General features: G+C 39.4%; 1 protein-coding gene across 1 annotated transcript; it reads right to left on the bottom strand.

Annotated features, from left to right (window-relative positions):
• Window positions 1-5375: 5375 nt before the first annotated feature.
• Window positions 5376-19408, bottom strand: ldlra (low density lipoprotein receptor a). The gene is made up of 18 exons (XM_084743494.1): window positions 19182-19408; window positions 13376-13501; window positions 13126-13248; window positions 12473-12853; window positions 12124-12246; window positions 11887-12009; window positions 11622-11741; window positions 11278-11403; window positions 10978-11149; window positions 10666-10893; window positions 10211-10329; window positions 9945-10084; window positions 9632-9773; window positions 8332-8469; window positions 7875-8195; window positions 6888-6968; window positions 6629-6792; window positions 5376-6211 (listed from the first exon to the last, which is right to left on the bottom strand). Exons 1-18 carry the CDS (start codon window positions 19255-19257, stop codon window positions 6155-6157), a joined length of 2760 nt encoding a protein of 919 aa, XP_084599620.1. The 5' UTR covers window positions 19258-19408; the 3' UTR covers window positions 5376-6154.
• Between the last annotated feature and the right edge of the window lie 3987 nt (window positions 19409-23395).

The raw sequence follows: 23395 nt of genomic DNA, 5'->3' as shown, positions 1-23395 counted from the left end.
CGATTTTCACTCAAATGTCTAATAGGACAGAATAAGTGCTAGAGAGTAACTGTGTAATGAAATTACAAAATGAATGTGACTGTAATTATAGTTACTGTGAAAAAATATGTAATTAAATTACAGTTACTATTCAAAATGTTTGCGATAACAAAGGACTTACATGCAAATATTCTTAGTGGGTTGCCTGAGATCTGGACTGTACTGTGTACACTTTTCTAGTCTTATCATGAGTCCTGAGCAAATAATTCCACTGAAACAGCTACCTTACACCTAATACTGCTGGTAAAATCTAGGCTTGATAAAGGAGGAGAAGAAGTAAGAAGTAAGAAGTAATCAGGACTAATAAAACAAAGCCATGGTATTTCAGTTACGTGTTATTTTTAATTTATCTGACCCAGTTTAACCTGTGTTACACTGTACTTTTTGACCTGTCACATTAACACCGGAATGTATCTTATATCTTGTCATTGGTACAAATAGTTTCCTGTGTTGATCAGAGTTGTGATTAAAAGTTTGGGTGGGCCTCAGAACATTTTCTGATTTCACATTGGACCCTGGCATCTTTAAGTTTGGTTACGGCTGAACTAGAACATTTTAGAACATCTCATTCTCTGTGCACAACTTTGATCAAATATTGTTAGTGGTGCCACTGGTCAGGCTGCTGTCTGGTGAGCAGAGCGTCCTCAGATGAAGCTGGTCTCTCTGGCAGCCTGAGCAAAGGTCACTGTGCACCCAACTGGTTGTTTTTGTCCGTATTGGATGAGGTGAGTTGTGATGTCATATCCTAGTGTCACGTTTTGCCTCACCTAGACGTCAAAAGTACACTTTCATTCCACAGTCAAGTTAGCAATAACCTGAATGCAACGTTCGGTTAGACTTTCAAAATAAAGCTTGCTGAGAAACGTTGCTGGTGTTGGTTGCAGGTTGGTTGAATTGTGTCTAATGTATTGGATCTCATGTGTTAGGTCACCAAATACAATATATACCCTTCAAACCAGATTGGATTTTATGGTAGCTTGAAAACTATGAAACTGAAACTTTTGTTTCTATTACATGACTTCTCAAGGTCCATCTGCAGGCCTACACAGCCCACCATTGGGCCTCGGCCCACACTTTGGGAATCACTGTTGTAGTATCGGTGGGTCTATATACACTTTGGCATGAGACAGGGCTGCTTAAACATGTGATGAAATTTATTGGAACCTGCTCAGACGTTTAATCAGAATGCATAATGCTCTGAATAATTCATGAATTTATGTGACTGTATAAAATGGGATGTCCTTTTTGCAATGTTTTTTCTACATCACTATTTAAATGTGAATTGCATTAATTGTATAGTTGTGTATGACTGAAGTTGAGTCATCCATGTCTGTGCTGCAATCAGAAAGAAATGTCCTCAGTTAACTTGATATTTAGGCCTTCTTTTAAACTGAAGAGCACGTGTGGCAAGTAGATAAGTCTCCATGACTTCAGCAGACTTTATTCCATCCATCTGTGGAAGTAACTGGAATGATCCAGCCTGCCTTACATGACCTTTGTTGTTACATTAATCATTAATGATGTCGAGGGATTCAGATGAAACTTTTCTTTGAAAAGCAGTATTTTTCTGCACTCTGTGCAAACAGAAACAACTTGCACAGCAGGATTTTGAGTCTCGATGACGGCTTTGACAAAGCCTCAGAATGACTGATGATGCTGTGGATAAAGCTGCATTAATAATCATGTACAGTATTTAGATTTTCCTCAGAGGGACATCTGAAAGTCAGCATGGACTGCTTGTTTTCTGTGTTTACCAGCACTTACAGATGTGTCACTGCATCTTTTCCCTGACTTTTGTTATCAGCTCAGCACTTCCGCTTTCCCTCAGCCTTGAACTTTGCACATGACATGCCTGGTGGATTTGACCTCAGGTCTGCAGGGTCACAACGCTGTTTGTTTTCCTTCTCTTCTCTGATAGCTGTTGTTGTGACCACAAAACATAGATTTTGATGGCTGAAGAAAAACATTTCTTATTTATGCTATGGCCACATTCTTATCAATGTAATCTTTTACCTGACTGTGAAACATGATAACTTAAAATCCATTAACAGTTTCCAATGTATGTTTTGTTGTTGATGATGTTTGTCTGTAAAGGAAAAAAACAAATGACATTAGCCATTACAAACTGCTCACCTTGAGAAGCGCTCTACCACTGCTATTGCTTGTAAAAAAAATACAAATCGTCTCAATATTTTTGTTGCACAAATTGACAATGTTCCATTAAAATGATATATTGATCAACATACAAACAAAAATATACTATTACTAGACTATGAGGGATACTTATTAATGTGATCAGATTACATTCAGAATGTATAAACTAAACTTTGTAGTTTAGGTTACTGAAATTCAAGTTTCCATGCCTGCATTATTGCATCTGCTGGTGGGGAGACTTCCACACACTCACAGTGTTGAAGAATTTCTAAGAAACTGTGTGGTTTTGTGTTTCACTGGGACGACTTGACCTTCTAGGAAAAAGGTCCTGTTTTCCATTGAAGAGTTACAAAAGCACAGCCGGCCCCGCTGAAAAACAGAGAAAAAAACACTCCCTGCACATTTCCAGCCATGTCTGCATACCAAAGCTGCTGGATGAAAACAGTGGAACATGCTACGTTTTTCAAAACCCATCTGCCACATAACTTAACAAGCATTTCAGCCAAGCAAGATAACACTGAGAAGAAAAGTAAGACGTAGCTTTTCACCCTATATTAACAAAGGGAAAGAGTGCCAATACATTTTTGGAAAGCCGATTCTGAAAAATGGACAAATCATGGCCTGGTCTCATCTAATACTTTTCCAGTTTTGCCTGCATTTTCTGCTAATTTGAAATTCGTGGAAGTATTAAGTTCAAATTACTCCCAATTTCTTACATCTGTAACCTATTACATTGTTTAAAGCAGTCTTTCTCAACCAGGGGTAGCTACTTACTTCTGCACTTACAGGTATGTGGAAAGATTGTTGCTCAACTAATTACTTCAATTAAACTCAACCAGCTCAATTAAAAAGTAGCAATTGAATCTTGATTAAAAACATATCCACATATTTGTTATTTGTTTAAAGTAGGAAAACTTGACATTATTAGTGAAAGTTAGTTGAAATAGTTAACTTAAAGAAAAAGATAAACAGTTTAAATAGTTTGGAAAGCTTAAAGTAATGAATAAACAGCATATAGTTAGCTAAAGGAGATGGATAAACTGCTTAAATAGTAAAAGGTAATAGATAAACTGTTTAAATAGCAAGAAAAAGGTAATAGATCAAAGTAGGTTAATTGATAAACTGTTGAAATAGTTGGCTGAAAGTGAAGGATCATAATTTGGCTTATACTCATAAATTTTTGACTAACTTTTCATCTTTCTTTCTGCTCATTATCATATTTTGCTCTCCTACTTTCATGCATAAATATCTAGTGAACATATTCTTGTCTGACAATCTGTCATCTGTCATACTGTTTTCTGTATCTCTTTATTTTGTATTTCTTTTCTGTTCTTACTACTGTGTTTGCTGTTGCATCGCTTGAACGGAGAAGTGGAAAACACAGGGAAAGAGCTCAACATAAGAGCATTCAGTTTAAAACTAAATCAAGCTTCACATCTGATATGAATGTTAACAAGTTGTGCATCAAAGACAAGAGACACAAGTTTTCAAAAAATGACACCAGAGGATGATTCTACAATAAATAGAAGCATTTATTTATGTACAGCAAATGTTTAAAGTTTACAACAAAGTCTAAAACACTGACATTATTACCAAAACAGTGAAGAACAAATATTTACATGTATGAACATCATATTTACACACTCAATCTGCACTGTTAGTCTGTAAATGTAAGATTACTTTATGTACAACTTCATTAGCACTTTTTTTCTACCCACAAGCCTCTCGACAGTGATTGATCCACATCACAATAACGTCTTTGTTAGGTGTAACCTCACCTACATGTAACACTGTCACATCCCTCAAACATTTCACTGTAAACAGGCTGACACACTGATTTTATACAAATCTACTGAGTTCCATAGCACCAACATGAACATGTGGACAAAACATGTCATTAAAAAGGCACACATTTGTCAGCGATACAAAATACATGAGCTGTGTTTTGCAAAACATGAATGGGCACATGGCTTTCTTTTGTCGGGGATGCTGGTGTAAGGCAAGTTCAAGCTCTGGTCCTAAGGGAGGATGTAAATGTACACGTGCCACGGTGCAGATCATTAGACACGGCCCCATTGGTCACACGTGTTTGTATCAAAGCTTTATGGTCTTTGAGGAATGCACCGGTCCCCCCAAGAGGGGCGTAAGGAGGGAAAATTTAAAGATGGCTTTACAGGGCAGAGAAAGCCCATCACAAATCAGGAGAATGAAGCTGAAAACGTGCACAGAGAAAACAAAAGTGTGAAATCTGAAGGCTGTCGCAGCCTACCGTATAAATCAAGGCACATACACAGTGTGCAATGTGTATTCTTTGAGGTTAACTACAGCAGTGTTCTTAGGTCCCTTTGGATAGTTTTTGCTCCACTACTGAGGAGATAGCTGGTGTAAAACTCAAAATTACACACACACACATCATTATGACACTTACTGAGGTCACACTGGTTATAATGGCACGTATGCAGAATTCTTATTCATTTTATATTCGCCTACTGTATGCTCAACTTTAAATCAGCTCTAGTTTTTGTCTTGGGATAAAAGACATGTTCAGATATTAAATATGTAGATGGCGCCAGCAGCTTCGGATAAAGAGTGAAGGGTACACAGCAAGCCTGGCTCTGGGCTAAGCTAACAAAATCTGCCAACCAGCATCTCTAAAGCTCACCAATAAACATGATATTTATTTATTCTGTACAAAAACCAAAAAAGTGTTAAAACGGCCTGTCAGCCAACCAACAACCAGAAACTGGCAGTGGATTTGAATTGCAGAGAAATGCAAAATTGACAAATGTGTTTGTTTCATGACCTATCTGATGTTTCTGCAGTGATACCCGCTTGTGTCTTTTAACTTAAGACAAGCTTAGTCGAGCAGCTTAGTTAACACGATTCCTAAACAGCTAAAAGCGATGCCTGAGGTGTCTGAACATAGAAACAGCAAAATACAAGAGAAACTAAACTTCAAACCACAGAGATTCAGTTGGAAGCTACAAAAGTACTGAAAGCTGAACACGGGGACACTTTCAAAAACCTCTTTTTCTCTGCACATGAGTTCCGTCTCACAACTAAAACTAAAGGCGTATTGGGTTCACTAAATGCAAATCGGTTCAACAATGAGTTAAGCAATGCAGTTTAACTCGGCACAACCAACAGTGACAATGAAAAAACCCTATCATGAAAAACGTTGCTGCCATTAAATTCTATGTATGCGACACAGGGATTTTCTACCTGGAAGTTATTGTAAACAAACACTGCCATTTGTTCTATAATAAATTACGTATATACAAAGTGCTGGTAGGTGGATTTTGTTACCTTTGGACAGAGCTGGTTCCCTCTGCTTCCAGCCTTTTAGCTAAGCTAACCTGCTGCTGGCTGCAGCCTTATATTTGCTGTACAGATATAAAAGTGGCCAAAACAGCAAAAAAAAATTTGATAATGTTCAATGAACAAAAACAATGTTTAAAATAATAACAATATTAATAATGATAAACAGTGATATTTACAATACTCATCTGTGAATTCTACCTTACACAAGTGAGAGGAAAATCCCAATTATAAGATGCATTAAAATAGTTCCCTTAAGCTGTTGCTTAAAAACATTATGGCACTATAAGACATTATGTGGCTTTAACAATGACACAGTTCTTCAGTTATATCATGAGCATCATAATTAAGATAAGAAATATGTTAGACTGAGGAATCCATTGTCGTATGATTTGGTATGATCTGGTGAGGAATGAATCATCAACTGCAAAGTTGTTGGAAAAAAAATGTGCAACCTGAAAAGAAGTTTCACCCTGTTTTTTTTTCCACTGCAGACTTATTTGTCTGTGAGGATATAGTGGTTCAAGCTTGTGTGATACTGGCTTTGACTTCCATATCTTTGTGCTGTGTGAGGTAAAAATACAAAAGGACGTCTCAGGTAGCTTATTATCGAGGCTCCTCTTTCCACGCTGCCTGACATTTCTCAGTTTTCTGTGAAGGCTGGATTGTCCGCCTCTTCATCCAAGCTCACAATTTGCCTCTGATAGGACAACAAATAAAAAGGATGTCAGACATAACAGACACTGTAACCTGTATGTGCTGATTACAACTAAATGTACGTTATTGATGTAAGCATCAGATTTCATTGGCAAGGGAATCGATGAAACAGATGCCGTTGATCAATATTAATTCATCTCAGTCAAACTGATCCTTTTTGCTCTCTACTTCAATAACAGTTGAGCAAACTGGTATCTCAGTCAACTTTCTCCTTTCCCGTATTTAGGTGTTATATGCTACAATCGTCCATGTTAACATTAGCTAACTTAGGATGTGACTACAGCACATGGTATATCTAAGTACAAGAAAAAGGAAAGGACAACATTGAGTAAAAAAGGGGGGCAAAAAGGGGTGGGACTTAGGAAGGGGCAGTTGAAACCATTTAGTTGAAGGTACTCACTTTTGGGTATGAGTAACCATCAGGGCTGTGGCTCCTCCAAATATGCACTTGGTCTTCAGTGGTTTTCTGATATACAGGATTGTCAAAGTGAATAGTGTTGGTGTTCTTTAGGCGGTAGTTCCTCCATAGTAGCACGCCACCAATAGCCACCAGGCAAACAATCGCTGCATGAGGAGAGAGATGAGACACTCTTATTATTTCAAATAATTTCTATTTCTTGTGTAGAAACCATTTTACAGGAGCTGACAAAGCAACTCACCCAGAGGTAAGACAATGTACAGAGCTAGTGGGGTGGTGGAGGCAGTGGTGGGTATAGCTGCAGCAAATCCATGTTGGAAATCTGGAGGAAAGGTAAACACAAGAGAAAAAGTTAATGATACACGAAGCTGACCTGCACTATATACATTGTATGTCGGAGATGAGAGCAATGCACTCAAAAGACTGCACTGCTGCTCTGGCATGTTTTTACTCTGCTGACATCAAAGGGCAAATACACAAATAGCTGTTTTCCCAAAACAGACCAAGTTTGTTATCATACTGCATTATGAGGATGATGATGATGAAAAGCGTAGACTTAAAAAATTAAATAAACATTTAAATAACTGTCACATAATAATGCAGTAGAGTTACTGTTTTGAAATTGACCTTTCCTACGTCCCACCCCATTTGCTCTGCGCTCCAATAACACTTGAGCAAATTCACCTCAGTCAACTCTCCTTTTCCTGTAAATGGGACATATAGTGTCACATCTTAAGTTAGCCAATGTTAGCAAAACGTTAATGAAACACTGACTAACTGGCTAAGAAATGATTGATGTTGATTAGCCAGCTAGTGAGCAAGAATTTTGCTAACATTAGCTAACTTATAACAGGTCCCCCAGCAACATCTTTGAACCATCTTCAAAATTTGGTTTCCTTTAAAGTAGACGAGCAGAGCAGATGGCATATCTAAGTGCAAGAAAAACATGAAAGGACAATGTTGACCGAGGTGCCAAGCTTGCTGAACCGAGTCACTGGAGCGCACAGTGAAAAGGGGCAGGGCTTAGGAAGGGTTCTTTAGTGGTGTCTTTAAGTTCTTGAGGAAAACTCAGACAGGTAAGAGCTGACAGTCACCTGCCCAGCATAAAACTATTTATTGCAAGAAACTACCATCAAACTTTGTTAAATAGTCAACAGGAATGTAAAGTGTCTACACACAATCTACACCTAAACTATCTAAAACCACCATTCTGCGTGCTTCAACTTGCCTGGAGAGGTAACTGGAGCCTCTGCGGTCGACTGGGGAATTTTAGGCTTCACCGTCTTTGGTGCTTGGATCCTTGGTCCAGGTGTGGTGGTCCTAACAGGAGGCTTGGTGGTGGTGCGTGGCACCGGCCTGGCCGTCGTGCTGGTGATTACTATGGGTATAGTAGTGGTGGGGACCTGAGGTTTAGGTGTGGTGCGGACTTGGGGTTTTGGTGTGGTGCGGACGTGGGGCTTAGGTGTGGTGCTGGCTGGCACTGGAGGCTGACGAGGGGGGTCGGTAGCTGGGACCTGAGGTTGCACAGGAGCTGCAGGCGTTGGCACAGCTGGTGAAGTACATGAACAGAGGAGGAGAAGAGTATAGGACTGCTTGAGCACAATACAAACACAATTTCCTACTGAGTGGAAAAAAACAAACTTCTTTATATATATATATACTTTGCTCTTTGATAATTTACTCACCAGGTACACATGTCCTCATGTCTCTTGCCAGCATCATGTTATCTGGACAGACACAGGTATATTTGGGAGGATGTCTGCCCACTTGAGGAGCTGCCAGGCACATGAATTCACAGCCGGATACCTGGCACCAATCCCTCCCTGTTGATGAAAAAGAGAATGAAATTTTTATTTAGTTTAACTGCTTTATATGTCTTGGAGCCATTATTAACATTATCATACTAAAGCAATAATTCATTAACATTTTGCTGAGAGTTAGATGAGAAGACTGCCACCACCCTTGTCTGAATGCTAAATGTAGGCTAATAAGCTTAGTCAGCAAGCCAGTGGAAATCTAGCTTAGCTTGGCATGAAGACTGGAAACAGGGGTTAACATCTTGCTTGGCTCTGTCGAATGGAAATAAAATCCACTTACCAGCATGTCTGAACCTCACTAATCAGCTGGAAAGAGAGCCAAACAAGCTGTTTCCCTGTTTCTAGTCTTTGTGCCAAGCTAACCTAAACGGCTACTTGCTCTAGCTAGCTATATATTTACTGTACATACATAAGAGTGGCATGAATCTTGTCATCAAACTCATGGCAAGAAAGCAAACAACCAATGGCTGCAGGGTCCCTTAAAAAATCTGAAACCATGAAGCCTGATGGTACTCTACAAATCTGTGGTTTACACTGCAGACTGGAGTTTCTGTTAACTGTAACAGTGACCAACAGCTAAATCTGCATTATGTCTTGTTTCCTCTATGAAACATCTGTTTTATTGTTGTCCTCTTGTTCATTTGCTGTCTCTATTTATGGCAGCCAATTACAGCCAATGTGTTGAAAGAGGTGATCCTGTCAGTCATTAATATGAGAAACCTTCTCATTATTATTCAGTTATTATTTTAAGAAAGTTTCTAATTATCTTGAGATACTAACTTGTAATTCTGAGACACTAACTCATGATTTTAAAATACTAATTCAATATATAATTCACACGATTTTGTATGATGTCATTATATAGACTGACTTCTAGTGTCCCTGTACTTGACATAAGAAAATAGGAAAAAAAATCTAAAAATAAAATCATCCTTAAGCCTTAACTTAAATTCATTATTTTCACTGACTTAAAATCTTTCTTTTCTCTGATGACCTCGCTGCTCTGGCACTGGGCAATTTGTGATATTCACAGCCTTGTAAAGACAGAAATTTTATGAAAGCTCAGAGTTCACAAGTGGTATACACAAATTCCCATGTCGTAAATATGAGTTCACAAGTTCCATTTGAAGGCCGAAAATGAAAAGTATGTGAGAGTTGTGTCTCTCACCAGCAGGTTGTTTGAGGTTATGGTAGAGAATAATATCTTCTGGTGATGATAGGTGCTCTGCCACTGGTGTGATGTCACCACCCGTCAGTCTGTTTGCACTGAGGATGGCGTTGTTACTGACGTCTGTCCAGAACACTCTTTCCTAGAAGCACAGAAAACAACCAAGCCTGAACATTTGGAAGATTGGGGACAGCGGTAGTAGCAGTAGGGAATAATTTTGTTTGCATGTGTGGTGAGGAGTTTATGGCATGTCATATATTTTACAGGCTCTGGGTTTATGTGTAACAGAGTTTATCAGGTGGTAAACATCTACCTCAAACACAGTGAGCCCCAGTGGGTGAGCCAGCTTGTGTTCGTCAATGATGAGGGTGCGTCGACCACCACCCTGCACATCGATACTGGAGAGGGTGTGCAGCTTAGAGTCCACCCAGTAGAGTCGCTGGTTCAACAGGTCTGGAGAGGACAGACAAGGGGGGGGGGGGCGGTCAACAGGTCAGACGAGAGTGACCCCTGGAATTCAAATGAATGGATAAGGAAACCCCTACTTGAAACCAGAGAGACATGAATGATTGAGTTTACCAAGTGTAATCCCATTAGGCCACACAATGTTGTCAGTGACCAGAGCGTTGCGGTCCCCTCCATTAAGACCTGCCTTCTCAATCTTAGCAGGATTCCCCCAGTCAGTCCAGTAAATAAAGCTAGAAGGACAAAGATATGTTGTAAATAAAACAGTGCAAACCAAAATACTGAAATCAACACATTCCATGTACACCAAAAAGAGAGTCTAGGCAGGATTTAGACTTTTATTAACACTATTTGACCAGCACTCAAAATTAAGGATATCCCTTTGTCCTGTGGACATTAAAAATATCATGTGGGACAAAGTCTGGGACAATTCTGGGCCAATAGAGAAGCTTATAATTACAAATAGTTGCCACAAATTTCCAAATAGGCACATTTTGAAAGTAGAAACTGGGACAGTTGTGGGACACTGAGAAAAGAAGTCGAGTTAAAAAGGCTTGTATTGGACTTACTTGCTGTGGGGGTCGACCACAATAGCGCGGGGTTTAGATAAGTTTTGGTGGAAGAGAGTTTTGCGGCGACTTCCATCAGCAGTTACCACGGAGATGGTGCTGCGAACGCTGTCAGTCCAGTACAGGTTACCATGAATCCAGTCAAAAGCGATGCCTTCAGGAGCATCAATGCTGTCACCCATGACTGTGCTGTGATGAGTGGAGTCTTCAGCCGAGTCCATCTGAGCTCTGGATTGAAAGTGAAGAGCTGGCATCAAGCAGGAGTAAAGGAAACAAAAACACTACTTTTATTTGGATTTCATTCTTGCTCACCTGTAGATCTTCTTTTGGGAGATGTCTGACCAGTAGATCTCTTTGGTGGCCATGTTCATGTCAAGAGCCACAGCGTTCTTTAGACGGGGGATCACTCTGGTGTACTCACTTTTGTCCAAAGTCATCTTTCTGACTTCATGACGGTTGGTGAAGAAAAGGTAGGCTATTGTACCTACAAAACCAGAGTGTATAAGTGTGAACAATGGACACTAGGAACATCTTAAATAATAATAAAAATAACACTTGAGCAGACTGTTACAGAATAACAGAACAAATATTTTGGAAAGAGCTGATTTTTACCGATGGCCTTGCAGGCTTTGGTTGCTGGATCAACTTGGTAGCCCTCCTCACACTGGCATTTGTAACTTCCTATCTGGTTGATGCAGATCTGACTGCAGGTGTCTGGGTTAGCACACTCGTCGATATCTGATAAAAAAAAAAGAGAAACAAAAATGAAACAAAACCCATGATGTTAGTGTAACAAAACAGGACAAATGCTGAGTCACAGTGTCGAATCTGTTGTTATCTAACAGCACAGTCAGTGCCATGGAGTAAACAGATTGCTTGGCATCATTTGTTATTCTGACTGAAGTTCACGTTAGCATTAAAACTGAGAGTTGTTTATGTTTACTATGTTTTGTTACCTTCACAGCGCTTTTGGTCAACCAGGTGATATCCAGCAGGACAAAGGCACTCGTAGCCGATCTTCAGATCATTGCAAATATGAGAGCAGCCGCCATTGTTGTACAGGCACTCATTAGAGCCTGCAGTGGGAGGAAGAAAGGGTTTACCATCTTTTTTTTTTGAGGACGTACAGTAAGTCACATTCTCAAGCTGCAGACACCTTCATTAAATGTATGAAAGTAGTAATTAAGCAGACAGTTATGAATGAGAGGCCTCTGCACTCACCACATTCCCTCAGAGGCTCATCTGACCAATCCCTGCAATCACGCTTCTTGTCACACACCTTCTCCATGCTGATACATTCCCCACTGCGGCACTTAAACCTGGTCGGGCCGTCACACTGGGTTGCTATGCATGAGCCATGGAAATTAAAAGATTCAGTTGCAGACACAGACTGGATATTTTGCAGTTCATCTGGCTGCTAGCGACCACAATACGAAGAATAGGGGAGGATATTCGTACCATTGACGCAGCCGAGTTCATCACTCATGTCCCTGCAGTCATAGTGGTGGTTGCACTGGCGGCTACCATGGATGCAAGTGCCATCACCGCATTCAAACTCATCGGGACGGCAGGTGGGACGAGCTAGAAGGATGCAAGAGGTAATCTGTGATTCTTCCAGGTCATGGTATTCACAAGGAGCTGTGTTTGTTATTTGTGTTAAAATTTAGGGAGTAAAGGTAGAAAGTTGTCAGAAAAGTAAATAATCAAGTGAAGTACAGATACCTGAAAAAATGAATCTACTAAAGTATAGTAACTAAGTATTTTCACTTAGTTACTTCCCATCTCTGGAACTGGCAATCATACTCACCACAATCAGCCTCATCTGATCGATCGAGGCAGTCAGCTCCTCCGTCACACTTCCAGCTACCATGGATGCACTCTCCGCTGCGACAGTGGAACTCGAGGGCTGAGCACTGATGGGTGGCAGCAGTGACCGGTCTCTGTCCACCACAGGTCTGGGGCCACTCGTCTGAGCCGTCAGCGCAGTCGGCATCGCCATCGCAGGCCCACAGGCGCGGAACGCAAACGGTGTTGTTGCACTGGAAGGACGTGGAGCTGCAGGTGACAGGCGGGCAGGAGGCCTCGTCGCTGCCATCGTCGCAGTCTGCCTCATCATCGCACACGAAGGAGGATGACACGCATTGGCCATTTCTGCAGCGGAACTCAGTGTCTGTGCACTGCCTTGGTGCTAAAAGAGAGGAGACACATCAGGGCAATCAGAGTAATGAAAGACCAGGAACAGTTTGGAGCACATAAACTGTATTTAAAACCACCTGTTCATGTGGACCTGACTACAACTCAATGAACCGTGGCCAAGTACAGTATGCACATGTTCACACTAATCAAATGAACTGGACTTTGGTACTTGGATCTGTGCCCCGCAAGACAGATCACATATTATTGAGGAAATGGTAAAACATATGTGTGGACGCTGTGCAGCCTGGAGTGAATTCAACTTACCACAGCTTTCTTCATCAGCTCCATTCTCACAGTCAGCTTTTCCATCACAGCGCCACGTGCTCGGTACACATTGGTTCAGGCGGTCTGCACAGCTGAACTCTGACGGTCTACATGTTTTGGCCACTGGAAGTGAAATACACAAAAAATGATAACTGAGACTACGTAATCATCAACTGAAGGACTGAAGCTCTAACATGTATGCAGAGTAATAACAAGTCCATTCTCATGTTGAGTGAGACATGATACTCACTGCAGGTACCAGGAAGTTCATCTGTGCCGTCTCCACAGTCATCTGTGCCATCACACACCCATCTGACTGTGATGCATTTCCCATTCCCGCACTGGAACTGCCTGGTTCCACATGTTGTCAATGCATCTATGACAGGCAGATATAAACACACAGTTCAGCTAAAAGGGCCATTGTTTTAGTTATCATTTATCACGGGCCGATACAGGAAGACTCCCCATAAACAGCAGCATGGCTACAAATGAAAATCAGTGAAGTTGCAGAATAATAATTCTGCAGAATGCTTTTAAACAAGACTGAGAGTCTACAGTCCTGCTACTGCAACTCTGTGACCCTGTAGGCATAGTAGCACTTTGACCTAATTGTTAACACAAACATGTAGGACTGGGTATTTGTACTCACTACCTTTAAGGAATCAATTGAAATAACCCAGTCAAACAATACCTTAAACTGTTCCTATGATCTAGAAAAAAATTACTATTTATATGGTTCTGCTTGCAGCCATCAGCACAAACATTCCTTCAAAAAACTAGTATCTGTATCACTTTAAGAGTACTGGTGCTGGCACTGGTATTGTACATTTTTTAAATGAGTCCTAGCACTACTAGCATGGCAACTTGCTCTCAATGCATATGCTAGTATGCTGATATTCAGCAGGTACAACGTTCACCATCTTAATTTAGCGTGCTGGCATGCTAACATTTTGCTATTAAGCAGTAAAAACAAAGTACATCAGTACCTGATGATGGCACTGACAGATAAGTAATGAGATTATTAAAGTTATTACAAGTGACCCTTCCTAAGTCCCGCCCCTTTTTGCTCTGTGTTCCAATAACAGTTGACCAGGCTGGCCAAACTTATCTTTTCTAATGTTAGCAAAATGCTAGCTAACTACATAGCTAATGATTGATTTAGACTTTTGTGAACATTTGCCAGCAAATGTAACTGGCTACCAAACATCTGAAGTAGATGAGCTAGCTAGTTAGTTAGCATTTTGCCAACATTAGATATGACTATATACATGTCACACTAACAGATCCCGCAGAAAAAAAAAAAAATTCTCAACTGTTTGACCACAGAGCAAAATGTGGTGGCATTTAGGGTGGGTCAATTCATCCTGAGGGGTACTTGAATATTTGTAGGCCTACCAAATTTTAGGGCAATCAGTCCCATGGTCATTGTGATATTTTACTCAGATGCACAAATGTAAACTTCATGGTGGTGGTGAGATCACCAAAATCAGTAGGATACCTCCCTGGGGGACTACTAATGTTTGAACAATATTTAATGGCAATCCACCCAAAGGTTGTTCGACCAAAGAAGCATTTCTGTGGTCAGCATACTTTTTTTTCAGAGCAGATACAACACTGCCTCATGTCACAAATAATCACAGGTAATGTAAAAAAAAAAAGTTTCAGCTCACTTGTTCCTCCCCAGTTGGGTTTCATTACACTATGGCAGGTTCTATGCCTTCAGAGATGGTACAGATGATGATAAATATGCCGCAAGAGGTGAAATGTGCTGGAAGGTAATTACTCAACATGACACACACATGAACACACACACACGTGCCTGTTGGTACTTGTTTAAATAGGGCAGATAAATGGTTAAACCACAAGTCAAACAGGGAAACCTACGGTATGAATGTAAGCAGTGCAGCCTGCTTAAACAGGATTTATCAGGAAGCTGCTGATACACCCAGCTCATAATCACAACAGCAATCTAATTTCCCAGCGTTTTATGGTCCCTGTTGGCAAAAATTCATACGCTGAAGACACAGAGTCGCCCTCCCAACCCCCATCTTTAATGGACCTGATGAAGCCAGTGAACTGGAAGCACCAATTAGACTGTACATCAGAGAGACGGCACTTTATGAAAAGGTACTAGAGGCCATTCCTCCCTCTGGCCCCGGGGGCTCCAAAACTCTGGATGGCCACCTGTTTCCGAAGGGGGGCAGAGGGAGGTGTTTACCACGAGCAGCACACACCACCACCACCTAGCAGCTAAGATTTAGCATCTATATAGCCTGATATGACAAGTACAAGGTTTAACCCAAATTTTTAAATTAAATATTAATGTATAAGTATGTACATTTTCATATAGTATGTTCGCACCCTGTAAGAACATATGGGAAAAGGACAAATCATGAATTACGCATGTCGTAAATCATAGCTGCCTCTTGGTAAAGTCAAGCATCTGGTGCCGTCGGTCATGCTTGATGCTTAAGCAATATTTAAACAAGGAGAGGCTTGATTTCTTCAAGTGTCTGCAGGTCAAGGAGATGTTTTTTGCTACTGTTGTAGTATTTTATATGACTGCAAATGACAGCAACCTCAGATGTTATGGCTGTAAACCAAATCAACCGTTTAGACAATAATTTCTTTATGACTCCAAGTGAAACGTGCATTATTGCCCCCTGCCATAAAAGTTAGTCATCACTTTCATATTGGTAAACCCGGTCTTATCAAAGGAATATCCTTAATTTAAAAGATACAACAGTAATACTATATGACAGAGGTGGCAAAAGTAGACACAGTCTTTACTCTAGTCGAAGTACAGATACTTGTGTAAAACAGTCTCTGGTAAAAGTAGAAGTACTGACTCAATTTCTTTACTCAAGTAAGCATAAAAGTACAGCCTCTGAAATGTACTCAACATTTAAAAATAAAAAGTTGCCCTATTTGTACCAGCTGTTTCTGTAGAAAGCTAACTGAACCTCACTTTCTTCCACTATTGAGTCTTCCTTTCATCTGTTGCGTCTTGTTTCATCTCGTATGTCTTTTTCATATTGTTACCTTTTTTTGTTTTCTTGTGTCTTTGTTTTCTTGTTATAACTGTGGTCTTATTACGTTGTTTTTATCCTGTTGCATCCTTTTTGTCGTATAACCTCTTTTATGGCTTATGTTTTTCACATCTTTTTATGTCTCATCACATCTGGTGTGAGTGATATGCACTGATGCATACAGCGAGGAATTGTCTTTTCGATGTGTTATTGTCCCATCAATGTATGCTGCAATCGGTCTTAACATTGGGAAGGCGTTGCACAATAATGCAAAATAAAAATAATCAATTAATCACCCTCAGCATTAAAGCTAAAGTAAGAATCCTGTTTTGGAGGAGTAGAAAGTACAGATATTTGTACTTAGTTACTTCCCACCTCTGCAAACAAAACACTTAAATGGTTTAACTTGAAGCTAGATTTAAAACGTTATCCCTGAATGTGTGAGTGAGATGGAGGAGAGGTGCCTCTACAAAACACTGATAACAACATGGTTGAAATTTTCACTTCATAGATCAATTCTCATTCCCTGAAACCCACACAACGCATCAGAAGCCAGCTTCACGTTGGCTATATATTTACTTAATGGGCTTAAAGTTCAGACCTTGACAGACAAACTGGACCGAATGACAGCGATATTGATTTGTTGTGTGCAAATCGCTGCTGGGGAAATGACAAAAGTGCTCATGTTTGTTGCCCAGTCTGTGACGTCTGGTGTGTTTAATTGATTGACCATGAGGTGAGCAGAAAGAGCGAGCAGGAACTGCTCCTACACTTTTCATTATTTTAGAATAACATCCTGCCAGGTGTCTTATGCTAGTCAGAAATTTGAGAGTGACATACCAATCAAAAACTGCAGAATCACAATTTTTTTTGGACCAAATACCTTGGTATTGATTTTGGGACAATACTGTAATACTCTGAATATTGTATTGTTCACAAAATATGAACACAATGGGATTTTTGATAAATAATCTTCAGTTTTGGGCATATAATGAGTGAGAAAGGCAAATAACAGTCTGGTAAGTTCAGAAAATACATCAGTTTACTGTAATGCAGCCATAACACCATATAATAACATCCAAAACACAATACCTAGTCTCAAATCCAGATATCGATATAAAACTGATATATTGCCCAGCCCTACTTTCAGATGATGACTTTCTCCTCAAAGTGGCACAAAAAAAGTTTCTCTGTCACAACATGGGTGAGAGGCAAATATTTCACAACATGGGCGACAGACACACACTGTATTGTCTGTGACTGGTGTGAAAATGTGGATGGGTGGCAACCAGTTCCAACATGTTTCGGCACACACCATTTCCCAGAACCAACACAGTGGGAACAGGTCCGACAGCAACTTCGCATCGCACTGATGAGTGTGCGACCAAAACCAAAGGAATGCAAGACAATGTGCGACGAGTTGGAGGGCTTCCATTCATTTCCGGGTTCTCCTGAATCTGTCATGTGCATGTGGCAACTCATTAAAACTAACGTTCAATCTTTTATGTTTTTTTCAGCACTGTATCTAATTATACATATTTAACGGTTCAAATTGTCTGATGCCCAATTTTATTAATTTTTTTAACAAGATTGTTTAATAGAAGATTTTGCATTTTTTATAATAATAACATGACTGAATTTTTAGCATAGCATTAACAAATACATGAAATGTAGCTACATGGCATCAATACAATCAGGTAGTTCACCAAAGCTATCATTAGTATATAATAATAATAATAATAATAATAATAATAATAATAATAAAGAAATAATTTAGATAAAAGCGCTAAATGTTGAGATTGACATTCTCAGCTATATATACAACATGATCAAAACTACAACTACAACTACAAATAATAGACTAAGAGAATTTACTTTTGGCCTTCTAATGGCCTTCAGGAGACTCAAATGGTGCTACTACTTGTTGAACACGTGACTTAGAGAATATGGCAACTTTTTTGGGGGGGGGGGGGGGTAGGTGTGGGTGTGTCAGGATATCAGGACTGAGTGAAAACCTGGGTACAAGACAAAAGTGTGTGTTTTAACCAACATATTGTGGATTTCTGATGAGTCACACAATAAAACAAAAAATAATTTTAAAAATTCTGAAAAATTCTAATCATTATATTTAATGGTGGAAATTGACATGTCATATTAGAGTGTGAGCCTTTTATTCTATATAAGTAGTTTTTATTAAAGTTTTAGTTGATGTTTCCAAGTCGCAATTAGCACAGAGTACAGGAAAAAATGCAAGATAATATAATGCATTATAATGGTAACACAATGTATGTGTAATATAATGTATTAAAAGGTGGAGTGGCCCTTCCACAAGGGCGTTTCAGGTGATGTGATAAGAGAAAGCCTCTTGCAAACTGGCTGGATGTTGCATCATGTACGTGCACTTGCGATCCTAATTCATTCCACTGTTCCCCTTATAGATTTTCTCCACAGCTATTTAAATGCAAGTGGCGCCAGTTCCCACATTATGAATGGAAACAGCTTCAAAAAAACCGGCTTTTCAGAAACCCCGCTTGACAGTATTCACACTGCTCAAAGCTGATTGGCTGCTCAGCCTGCTGCGAGCTGAGCGCCAGTGAATGAAAAAAAAAAACATGCAGCTTCATTCAAATTAAAGCCGGCAAGGATAAAAAAAAAAAAAAAAAAAAGATAAAGTGTACAACTGAAGGCTGCACCCATTAAAATACACATGATGACTGTTGGATATAAGGTTTAAAATGTACACGAGGTGGAGTCTAGGTGACTCATTCATTGTGAATGAGATAGGGAGATTTGACCTACATTCTGCGCCCTCCCCCCATCACCTTGCATCCGGTGCTGTCAGTGGAGTGGGCAATTTAAAACTGCACCGACTGAAATACCATAACCAAAATCATATTTGTAACATAATTAAAACATATTCTTCTCCCACAGAACATCAAGCTGAAGCACAGCACCGTTTTGCCTTTAATTAACGCAAATGCCAATTCAAAATAGAGCTAATTAATGAGATAAAATAAAGGAACTTACTTGTGTGAACAAGGCAGCAGAGAAGAAACAACAGTGACGGTCGTCCCATGTTTTTCAGCCTCACTGGAAGATTCATCTAATTGTGATTTTAACACTGTCTGTGAGGGGTGTGACTGCTGTTTGACCCTGCGCCGGTGGTAGTCAAGACTCTGCTGTGTCGGGAGATGTTCCTGCTGGAGGAGCTGAGGAGGGATGCTCTGCACACTGTAATGTTTGACAACAACATCAGACCCATTTCAATGTGGTCCAGCGGTGGGTGGGACCGAGAGGGGCCCCGGTGGGGGAAGGCGGGATCTGGAGTGGTGTGATTTCTGAGGCAAACAGCCTCAACAATTGGAAGGCGGAGTTTCATGGAGATGGATTTTTACTATGAGTTAACCCTTTCAGAGAGGCGGGACACACGCGCATTGCCTACAGTACAGATAGGGGAGACCTGGGGCAACTGTAACATTTGTTTTACATTTTCAGTCATAACTCACAGACTACTTGAAATGCACTAGAAACATATATATCTGGACTAATAAATAATACAACTGATATATTTTACTAGTAATGACAAGACTATAATATTAAGGAGTGTTACACCTGTCCTCTTGATAAGAGTGACTGCAACGGTCAGGGGCAAATGTAACGCTGAAAAAACTCATACCAAGTCATATTAACTCACATCTCCACTGAAAGTAATCACATTACTGCTGCACTTAAGACTGCTTTTTTATATGCTTGAAATCCCCTTACATGTCAGGCATTGTATGCATTCAAAGCTAAAGTATATTTCTATTTTTGCAGAAGGTTAGGAAACTGTTCTAGTGGTAATTAGATCTTAGTTATTCTGATTGGGTGCAAAGTAATTTTAAATTTAAATTTAGTGAAATATATTAATTTTCTAACAGAATAATATGTCAACACAGAGAAACAAGTTGCTTAAATGAGGCTGTGCGGCTCTCTTGCAGCCATGATGAAATCATGTATGCTAGCTAGCAACACCTATATTAGCATTTTATGTTCATATTAATTTTTAACCAATAACCTCAAAATAAAATTGATATAAGTTTGGATTTCTTGTTGTCTAAACTTTAAACAGCAGAAGAAAAATGCTGTGCATCCAAAATGAAACTTTCATAACTATTGAGCATGTGTAGAGTAAGTGTCATCACTTTAGTTTGTACCTGATCGGAATAATTAAGTTGGTTGCAGCTGCCCCCTCTCTCCCCTACATCAGTTAAGTTTCATTCTCTGCAGGTTAACTCTAACCTTACCCTAGCCTATTAAGGACCAAGGTCAGGGTTGAAAACAATATGACAACAGAATAAAGGTGAACATTTCTGAGAAAAGAATTTATAATATTTCATCAGCTGTGCACCGATGATAGTAAAATGACTCAGTCCACACGTCTTTTGAAAGTATAAAATAAGTAAAAATCTACACAATCCAGTCGTAACATACAGTATGGCATTTGGTTCTTCTCTTCTCTCATAGTACTCGGATGTAATTCTGCTTTTTTGCCCAGGCCATTCACCTTCCTCTAAAAGCTTTTCAACTTTTTTCTCAAGACATTACATTTTGTTTCCTCAAACATAACTTTTTTCTCAAAAAATTACCCTTTCTTCCCCAAAGTTTTACAACTTTTTTTCCCTAAACTTTTCCAGCTTTTTTTGGTCAAAGCATCACAATTTTTGTCTCAAAACATTCCGACTTTCTTCTTAAAACATTATGAATTTCGTTCAAAATGTTAAAAAAAATTTTCTCAAGACATTACAGCTTATTTCAAAATATTACCATTTTTCTGGCAATTGTACCACTATTCCCCCAAAATATCATGACTATTGTTTTAGAAGTATTATGACTTTTTCTTAAAACATTCTGACTTTTAAATAGTTTAAATATTACAACTTTTTCCCCAGAAATTGTATCACTTTCCACCCCAGAACATCATGACTTTTTTTTTCTAGAGATTGTATTAGCCCACTTTTTTCTTTTTGAACAATTGTTTCTCTCATGGTGAAAAATAACTTATGCAAAACCAAGTTTGGGGGACCAACTTTCCCCACAAGTAAATAAGATGTCCTTAGTCAAATGGTTTGAAGTCCAAAATGTGTCCTCAGATGTGGCCTGTGATGGTCTATGAGATTGGCAGCTTGCCCGCTTCAGCAGACGTTCAATATTTAAATGATGCAAAACAAGCAGTGGTCCACATGGTGCTGTTATAACAACTTCAGTGTTTCTGTGAGGACAGGAGACAACTGACTGACTCCACACATGTTTGTCAACTTTCACAAAACTACATGTAATGTTAATTTACCGTCTGTCATTTTTTTAATCAGCTACAATACAAAAGACAAATAACTTCAGCACTTTGGTCCACTGTGGTTGTTTTAAAGTGTTTTACAAATAAAGTTGGATTGGATTTGATTGAACTTATATAAACTAACTGACCAAAACACTGATTCACTGACCAGTGAGTAAAACTCACTAATAAAATACTAAAAATAGTCTGTAAAGTAATTAGCACAGCTTTTATCTTCATATCACTACTTCCTGCGTTGAGGTTGGTCACCCTTCATAAAAACAGCAGGTTATTCAGGTTCAAAGTCTCAAACTTTGCTTGCGTCCATAAGATAGTTTACAATGAGATTTACATCAGAGGAGGTGAGATAAAGTACATCTAAAGAGATAAAACTTGAAAACAACAACCTTGAACTGAGCAGAGAGAGTGACATATAGTTCAGATGTAAGCCTCTGTAACTGGAAACAGTCCTAATCCAGATGTTTTCTTTGAAAATACTTAGACGCACTGGAACATTGACATAGGTTTAAAAAATAAGAACTACATCAAGGTAGTTATAGTGATTAAAGAAAAGACACTGACCCTTTTATTATCACAGGATGGTAACTTTCAGATAACATGGAGCCCTCTGGAGAGTCTTTATTGACCAAGTCCATTTCATCATGTGTGACCTTAAGCGTAACTCCAATGCTGATAAATGTACACAAAAACAAATGAATTTCAAAGAAACATAATAAACACACTCGGTCGTAGTTGAACTGAGCACGTGAACAACCTCGCAGTGAAAATAAAACCAGTGCAGTAGCTACTCCTTTCTTTATCTCAGAGCTGAAGATCTGCCTCACAAATGGAATTCAAGGATCAAGGCCAAGACGGTCACACTGCTGCCAGACATGAAATATGCAGAGCAGCAGCGGTGTCAACTTTAAGAGGGAGCTGCAAGATGGAAGAATCCTGATGTGATACAGATATAGTGCACAGATCCTTTACTTAAAAGAACAATATATTAGCATAATCTAAAAAAAACACCTTCACAAGTTCTCATGAAGTCAAAGTTGATGTGTTTTAGTAAGAAATAATGTGCAGTGAGCGGGTCATTGTTGTGAGATAAACCCTGAAGCGGTGATGCATGTTTATTTCACAATATTGACTGCTCACGGTGCATTATCACAGTTATTACATGGTTACTTACCAAAATAAAACAATAAACTGACAAAATATTGATTCTGAAAAGGATTTTGTTGTATTAAACATTATTTTATTGCTCCTTCGGAGTATATGATTATAGAAGAACTAAGAAATAACAGACCTACCTCATCCTGCACCAAGGGGTGTTACAAAATTTACATCCAATTAAACACTTTGTTGCTCATGACACAGCCGGGTGTGGAAGGAGAATACATCCATTCAGCATTCAAAAGTACAAAAGTACAGCTTTATAACTTTTTTCCACTGATTTGGGTAAAACTGTGTCATATTTCAACAGTTTCCACTCTCAGTTATTTAGTTACACTACAGAGCTTCCCTGGTGGTCAGATGGCTTTAAACTAGCTTACTTGTTAGCTAACAGCTAACAGAACCGGGCTGATTACCAGGATGAACACAGCCCCTGAGACAGACAGGGAATACAGTATAGAGTTTCTATATGGGACTACAGTTTTATTTGTTGCTAAAGTAAGTTAGCCAACTGCTACATGCCATTTGCTCAGTTAGCCATGACTCGTGTGAAATTTGCGGCACACTGGACAATGGACTTCCTGTTTCCTGGTGAAAGATCAAATTTGATGCCACTAACATGCTCCTTGATGAAAACCGATAATCATTGTGAAGGTCTTTAGAGTGCACTGACCTGATTAGAGGTTGATCTGATTAAATTTCTAGGAGTTTTGTAGAATACAACACCTGGAAATAGCGAATATCTAAAAAA

This window comes from Lutjanus erythropterus, chromosome 19 (assembly GCF_056507025.1).
Source record: "Lutjanus erythropterus isolate fLutEry1 chromosome 19, fLutEry1.hap2, whole genome shotgun sequence".
In the NCBI taxonomy this organism is placed as follows: domain Eukaryota; kingdom Metazoa; phylum Chordata; class Actinopteri; order Lutjaniformes; family Lutjanidae; genus Lutjanus; species Lutjanus erythropterus.
This window is presented reverse-complemented; position numbering and strand designations above follow the sequence as displayed.

Excerpts from the sequence above, each read along its gene's own strand:
- ldlra (XM_084743494.1), bottom strand. The coding sequence starts at position 19,257 with ATGAATCTTCCAGTGAGGCTGAAAAACATGGGACGACCGTCACTGTTG. Across the intron at positions 10,085-10,210 it reads GCCTAATGGGATTACACTTG|ACCTGTTGAACCAGCGACTC; the intron begins GTAAACTCAATC and ends TGTCCTCTCCAG. Across the intron at positions 8,196-8,331 it reads CATGAGGACATGTGTACCTG|CTGTGCCAACGCCTGCAGCT; the intron begins GTGAGTAAATTA and ends GTACTTCACCAG.